This window comes from Oncorhynchus clarkii, chromosome 3, assembly GCF_045791955.1.
Source record: "Oncorhynchus clarkii lewisi isolate Uvic-CL-2024 chromosome 3, UVic_Ocla_1.0, whole genome shotgun sequence".
Taxonomy (NCBI): Eukaryota; Metazoa; Chordata; class Actinopteri; order Salmoniformes; family Salmonidae; genus Oncorhynchus; species Oncorhynchus clarkii.
Genome location: NC_092149.1, coordinates 39,702,897 through 39,710,656, shown reverse-complemented (window position 1 = coordinate 39,710,656; position 7,760 = coordinate 39,702,897). Strand labels below are relative to the sequence as shown.

At 40.5% G+C, this 7,760-nt stretch overlaps 1 protein-coding gene across 2 annotated transcripts in view; it reads right to left on the bottom strand.

Annotated features, from left to right (window-relative positions):
* Positions 1-548: 548 nt before the first annotated feature.
* The window catches only part of LOC139395153 (CTP synthase 1b), a 30,121-nt gene continuing 22,909 nt past the window's right edge, over positions 549-7,760 (bottom strand). For both annotated transcript variants that reach the window (XM_071142854.1, XM_071142853.1), the window contains 8 exons: positions 2,699-2,793; positions 2,436-2,498; positions 2,259-2,302; positions 2,070-2,166; positions 1,936-1,991; positions 1,666-1,762; positions 1,296-1,440; positions 549-1,072 (listed from right to left, as the gene is read on the bottom strand). In XM_071142854.1, coding sequence (XP_070998955.1) covers positions 1,006-1,072; positions 1,296-1,440; positions 1,666-1,762; positions 1,936-1,991; positions 2,070-2,166; positions 2,259-2,302; positions 2,436-2,498; positions 2,699-2,793 — 664 coding nt within the window. In that variant the 3' untranslated portion in view covers positions 549-1,005. The remainder of the gene's footprint in view (positions 1,073-1,295; positions 1,441-1,665; positions 1,763-1,935; positions 1,992-2,069; positions 2,167-2,258; positions 2,303-2,435; positions 2,499-2,698; positions 2,794-7,760) is intronic.

Below are 7,760 nucleotides of genomic sequence, written 5' to 3'. Positions count from 1 at the left end.
GGGAGTTGCGGCTCTCTGAAGGGAACGGGTGCATATTCTCCCCTGAATCATGCATTTCCTGTTGTCACTATGTTTCACTAAATAAGAATATGACATGGGTTGCAAGCACTCCTTTTATATCAAGTTATCAAGAAACTTACATTGAATTGTAGCCTCCCCCATAACCCACTATATGGGTAGTTGAGCCTCTGAAAAAGGGAAGTGGACAACAATACAACCTAAACTCTCCAAGGACTCACACGGAGGGGCTACTTGGGATTTTAATAACTCAGGATATGTAAACTGAGCTTTATTTCATAGGTTGTCAAATCAATCTCTCTCAAGTCAAGACAGGAACTTGCACGTTCAGTTGTAAGGATTGTCATTGGAAACAAGAGGGACTGGTGCACACTGAAAAGGGTGGTCTATTCAGGGTCACAGAATATCACTAGTCTTATATCAAAGCTGATCTCAAACAATTATAAAAGTTAAATAAATGTAAGGTTTTCTTTCTGTTATAAAAAAAAATGTGAAGGATGATATTGAAATAGTGCAGAATGGAAGATGGATCAAATTCACACCAACTTTTTATTTTCATCTTCCATTCATTAGTGCATCACTGTTTTATTCAATAACACCTCGCTGGGTGTTTTTTTCTGAGGGAAATTGACAAGCACATACATCTCTTACTACATTTTATCAAACTGTATTCACACTGTTGTTTATTAGTGTTATTGGACAAAGTTTCACTTTGAAGAATACCATTTAAAAAGGGGGGCATTGTAATGCCGATATGTTGCATTCAATTGTTCAATTCAATTGTTTAAAAATCTAGCCATTTTAGTTTCCTGCATCATTTCAGAGAGCTACTTTTCTCAGTAACGAGACCTTCCGTTGGGTGACGGAAAAAAGTATTTATTGTCAGGTAGATGAGCGGAGGCTGTGTATTGAGTTTGAAAAGATGAGGTGAACTATAACAGTAGTACCAGCATCAACAGAGTAACAGGTGCATGTAACTGGTAACTCCTAGAATTTCAGTTCAGCGATCTCAGAGTCTGGAGAGCTGCTGTCGCTGCGGTCACTGTATGTGTCTCTGTAACACAAGGGACAGAGTTATATACATCCATAATACTTTTTCAGGATGATATGATAAGTCAGAGATATAAACTAGGTATAGCATTACAAAAATCCAAAACTGGCCGGGTAACTTTTTTCCATTCCCCTTTACGCCAGACCAAATGCCACTCATCTTGCTTGCCTCCATCTGATGGATTAAAAGGAAATTATGAGAAATACAATGATCTGCGTGGTCTTACCGTGGTGAGAGGCGACAACCTTTCTGTAGGTAGCTCTGGAGTTTCCCTGCTGCAGCCAGCAGGAGGCCAAAGTAGGGGGGCGAGGGCTTGATGGGACGAGAAGTGAACTCTGGGTGGTACTGCACTCCAACAAAATAGGCATGATCTGAAACAACACAGGTGGGAAGATGATCAGTTTGAGATGGATACTACGGACGGTTGGCATAGCTACAACTGTCATTACATTTGATACCCCTACAAAATTGTGTTACATTTTTTTGTTCAATTCAGTCAAGAAAGTACTTTATGAAGTGATAACGCACTATTTAACAATAACATTTCCAAGAGCCAGACAGTGGAAAACACTGAAATGTCTCCATGGTTAACTCACCATCCAGCTCAATGACCTCCATCCTCTCTCCCTCTACGTCTTGGCCGACAAAATGGAAGCCCCTCTCCTCAAAGTGGTGCTTCAGCTCAGGGTTCACCTAAGAGGACAGAGAGCTCCCATCAATTCATCCTATCCACACTTAGAATGTAATACATGTAACACTTCAAATGGATTGTCAAATGGATTGTCTTCCAAGTAACATATCATGTAAAATGTACTTTAAAAATGTAACGCAAATATACACATCAAGACTCGATTCAGCTCTACTACCTCAAAACGGTGACGATGCCTCTCGTCAACATATTCAGCATCACCATACAGCTTTCCTGAAAAATAAATACTGAATATTATCAACCATTATAACACACCAAACCCTATGTGGTTTTGGCAAGATTAGCACTCACTCAAAATGCTGGTGTTGGATTTGAAGATGGTCCGCCTCTTCCCCAACCTCATAGTCCCACCCATCTGCCCAGGGTTGTGCTCTGGCATGTCAATCACCTGTCAAAAAAGGACCAGAATATCACAATGTTCGTGAGACAAAACTCAGTGAGAAGTGACAGAGAAGGACATGATTACTATGGCACACCTACCACAGGGTGTTTAGATTCTGGGTGGAATTCAGTAGAGTTTGCATCTGTTATAAAAAAAAAGAAATACGTATTTCAGTTCCATTCTAAGGTTTGAGAGTTGAACATTTAACTTATGAACATTCTAGAATTACGCAACATACACCTCAAGGATATAACGATTACTGATTCAAATATTACCTTGCCAGCCAAGAACATTGCGGGCAAATTCACACACTGCCAACTGCATGCCCAAACATACCCCTGCAAAAAGACAATTGGGATTAAATGTGTGCAATTAAAAAAAGTCAGGCTGAACTAGTCTGATCAGAAGTTCTGATGGAACTATAAAGAGTGACATACAGAATATCATTTCCATTTAACAAAACATGCTAAACTGACGCATGATACATGACAATACTATTGATTCGTTTGTATTTCATTAATGCTTAAATACATCTTACCTAAAAATGGCTTTTTCTTTTTCCTTGCCCAGCTGATAGCCTGGATTTTCCCCTCTGTCCCCCGTACACCGAAGCCTCCAGGTACCAAGACACCACTGTGTGTATGAGACAACATTGATCCTTCAATGACAGGAGAACACAGCTCCCTTGGCTTAGGGTTACAATTACACAGAATGTATTTTTATTCACAATGCTCATGTAAATGCTGTGGGATTTATGGTGTCAAGCAGCCTATTATATTGAGTTGCACCCCCGCCCTCCTTTTGCCCTCAGAATAGTCTCAATTCGTCAGGGCATGGACTCTACAAGGTGTCGAAAGCTTTCTACAGGGAACACAACACATGTAGACCTTACAGTGAAATGCTTACTTACGAACCCTTAACCAACAACACAGTTAAGAAAAAAGTTGGCTGGGTGTCCTTTGGGTGGACCATTCTTGATACACACAGGAAACTTTGGAGCATGAAAAACCCAGCAGAGTTGCAGTTCTTGACACAAACCAGTGTGTCAGGCACCTACTACCATACCCTGTTCAAAAGGCACTTACATATTTTGTCTTGCCCATTCATACTGTTAAGTTCTCATTTTTTTAGTAAATCACTCACGGACACTAAAGAAGCTTGACCAAGTTTAATTTTTCCCAAAGGGTCGACACAGCTGTATTCAGACCAAGAAATGGCTTCCCCCGAGGTGATATTCATACCCCACTTTGGGTGGAGTCTCCTCCTCATCTCTAAACATTGCATCATTCTTGCTAAGCAGGGAACTAAGTGATACGAGTGGTTTCTCCCCTTATCAATACCGTCACATGCAATTGTTTTCCCTGCAGTCAGCCCCTCAGCAGCTACATTATGGCACCCCTCATGTCTCTTGTGTAACTAATGTTCCTATACTCTGAGTATAACAATGTTCAAAGTTTACTCCAGAATCCAACAGTCACTCTTTTTGAACAATGGCGTCCTACTGTTCAATTGACATAAACTTGGAAATTACTTATAATTGAACAAACAATGCTAAAAAAAAACATGAATCTAAAATAAAAGATAATACATGATTAGATATGAACGAACAATGATAAAACAAACTCCACCGTGAGGTTTACAAACTCAGAGACTTATGGCCTCTGTTCTATGACCACACCATACACAATTTCATTTCCATCTCTCATCACACAACAAAATGCCATTCCAGCTGAATCTGCTGTCTTGTTCCATGTCAGATGGAACGCTTATTCTGTATGTCACTCTTTACAGTTCCATCAGAAATTCTGATCAGACTCGAGTCAGACTCGAATCACAAATATGATGACTTGCAACTCGACTGACTTTAACACCAATGACTCATGACTTGGACTTGAGCCTTATGACTCGACCTGACTTGATATCCTCCCCAAGCCGAAATATAAAAAATTATGCTATTAAAAAAAGTGTGCAATGCATCAACTCTTCATTTAACGGATTACAGTTTGAATCGGACAGCAGCCAATCAAATTGTGCGTGGCAGTGCAGAGGAACGTCAGCGGGTGAATTCAGATGGAGCCCTTGGAAAGATGATACCCCAAATTATTATGTTCAGATATAAAGACCTGCTGTATCAACAAAAAACGGATTGCAACTTGCAAAACATGCGGGAAGAAAATTAAAGACGGAGGCGCAACAATTTCCAACTTTGTTCGACATTTGAAGCTGCACGAAGAACGGTAAGTCGTGGCTAATATAGCCGACAGCTATCCATCACACGAGGTTGTGTGTTTATCCTCTCTGGCGCAGGCGATCCGCTAGCAACCTACCTCGACAACATCCGGTGAAATTGCAGAGCGCCAAATTCAAAATTACAGAAATAGTCATAATAAACATAAAAATACAAGTGATATACATAGGCTTAAAGATGAACTTCTTGTTAATCCAGCTGCTTTGTCAGATTTCAAAAGGGCTTTACGGCGAAAGCATACTATGCGATTATCTGAGGACAGATCCCCGCTTACAAAAGCATACAAACATTTTCCAAGTAGAGGAAAAGTAGAGGAGTAGAGGCGTCACGAAAGTCAGAAATAGCGATAAAATTAATAACTTACCTTTGAAGATCTTCATCTGGTTGCAGTCACAAGAGTCCCAGCTACACAATAAATGTTTGTTTTGTTCAAAAACGTCCCTCTTTATATCCCAAAAACTCTGTTTTGTTGGCGCGTTTTGTTCAGTAATCCATTGGCTCAATGGCAATCAAAACATGCAGACGAATACATCCTAACAGTACTGGTAAAGTTTGTCGAAACATGTCAAGCGATGTTTATAATTAATCCTCAGGTTGCCAATTGTATAAATAATCGATAATATTTCAACCGGACAATAACGTATTCAATAGAAAGGAAAAACAACGAAGGGCGCGCACTCGATCACGCACGCAAACCAGCACTAAATGATTCTACAGTCTACTGACAGAAAGGTCTCATTCTTCTTCATTTTTTGGAAAACAAGCCTGAAACAATGTCTAAAGACTGTTGACATCTAGTGGAAGCCATAAGAACTGCAATCTGGGTCCTAACCCATTAGATAGGGTTATTCAAGGCATTCAATTGAAAACTACCCACATCAAAAAAATCCCACTTCCTGGATGGATTTTCCTCAGGCCTGCCATATCAGTTCTGTTATACTCACAGACATTATTTTAACAGTTTTGGAAACTTTAGAGTGTTTTCTATCCTAATCTACCATTATATGCATATCCTAGCCTCTGGGCCTGAATAACAGGCAGTTTACTTTGGGCACGTTTCTCATCCAGACGTCGAAATACTGCCCCCAAGCCATAAGAAGTTATGAGTGTGTGTAACTTGTTTGTTTCATGGGTTTCTTTTAGCTGGCTTGTGATGTCTGGAGCCTGTATTGTTATGTGCGCTCCTCACTGCTCGCCTAGATTAGACTTGCAGATTGACTCGCCACCACGCTGTTTGGAGATGGAAAAGATAAAAAAAGATCAAAGCACATTTGTGGCAGAGTGCCTCCTAGAATGGTTGTGTACTCTTCCTAACCTGCTGATTACGGCGAGTGCTTAAACCTCTGATTGTGTTTATGCTTCACACAAATCCTACCATCCTTCTCTCTGCTGTCCTCCGCAGTTTTGAGCTTTCTCCATTGATAATGAATGAAGAACGGCGGCTTATTTCATCTGAGGCACCGCATTTAGATACAGTTTTCCAGAAAGAAATGCAATATATAGATCTGTTCTCGATTCTACACTGTTGTAGGTGATGTATTTCTATGTGAATTGCCATGGTGGATGGCCAGCAGATACTCTGCTGCTTAATTCATCTACAGGAGAGCAACCACCCCACACAACCTGACCCAGCCTACCATGCCTCTCCCGCTGTCACAGAGAGAGAGGGTCTTTCTCATGGCTAACCATGTATTTCCAAGGAAATATAACATTTATTTGGAAAGTAATAAATATAGATATTTTTTAAAAGCATTCATGATTTGCGTAAATGTAATATACTAACTATTACTCTTGTTAAATATATGAAATGGTATTTACCAAAAAGTTATATTTTGGTTTCATCTGACCATATGACATTCCCCCAATCTTCTTCTGGATCATCCAAATGCTCTCTAGCAAACTTCAGAGGGGCCTGGACATGTACTGGCTTAAGCAGGGGGACACGTCTGGCACTGCAGGATTTGAGTCCCTGGCGGCGTAGTGTGTTACTGATGGTAGGCTTTGTTACTTTGGTCCCAGCTCTCTGCAGGTCATTCACTAGGTCCCCCCGTGTGGTTCTGGGATTTTTGCTCACCGTTCTTGTGATCATTTTGACCCCACGGGGTGAGATCTTGCGTGGAGCCCCAGATCGAGGGAGATTATCAGTGGTCTTGTATGTCTTCCATTTCCTAATAATTGCTCCCACAGTTGATTTCTTCAAACCAAGCTGCTTACCTATTGCAGATTCAGTCTTCCCAGCCTGGTGCAGATCTACAATTTTGTTTCTAGTGTCCTTTGACAGCTCTTTGGTCTTGGCCATAGTGGAGTTTGGAGTGTGACTGTTTGAGGTTGTGGACAGGTGTCTTTTATACTGATAAGTTCAAACAGATGCCATTAATACAGGTAATAAGTGGAGGACAGAGGAGCCTCTTAAAGAAGAAGTTACAGGTCTGTGAGAGCAAGAAATCTTGCTTGTTTGTAGGTGGCCAAATACTTATTTTCCACCATAATTTGCAAATACATTCATAAAAAATCCTACAATGTGATTTTCTGGATTTTTTTTCTAATTTTGTCTGTCATAGTTGAAGTGTACCTATAATGAAAATTACATCTCTCTGCATCTCTCATCTTTTTAAGTAGGAGAACTTGCACAATTGATGGCTGACTAAATACTTTTTTGCCCCACTGTAACTTTTACCTGTCACATTTTATGGCCCTTGATAACGTCCCGATTTTAATATCCAAGTAGATACATACGTTTCACCCACGTACATGAGTCTCTCACCTGAGCCGCTCTCTCTCTCCACGCTCACTCCACACGCGCTCTCAGAACTACGGCCCCGGTTTATGGCTCGGACTCAGGAGTGTTAAAAGTCACTGTCGCATTGCACGCCTTTGTCGCTCTTTCTTCAAACGGTTAGGGAGGGTTTTGAGGTTCGCACACACTGTTTGTGGCCAAATTATTCCCACCATGCATTAAGGCACGGTATGACGTCACCTTCCATGATAACCTCAAAAAAGCACAGATCAAAACAACAGTTTAGTTAATTTAATTTCTGTTTCAGGAAATCCAGACAAGCATTTCTTAATAACATTATATCTACGAAAAATGTCAAAAAGCATAACATACGTGTTACTGCTAAAACCATTTTCTAAATCAGTCCATACACCCTTATTCAGCTGGCGACCTCTCGGAAGAGTTACCAGATCATGAAGTTAGCACCCTAACCCCTCGCAGAATTCCACACTCCAGTATCCCAATCTGGTGAAATTTGTATCGAAACAAAAACACAAAATGAAATGAGCAATACATATATCACAATCCATTTGAAGTCACTGTCATCCCTTATAACATATATTTTCCTCTGGGAAC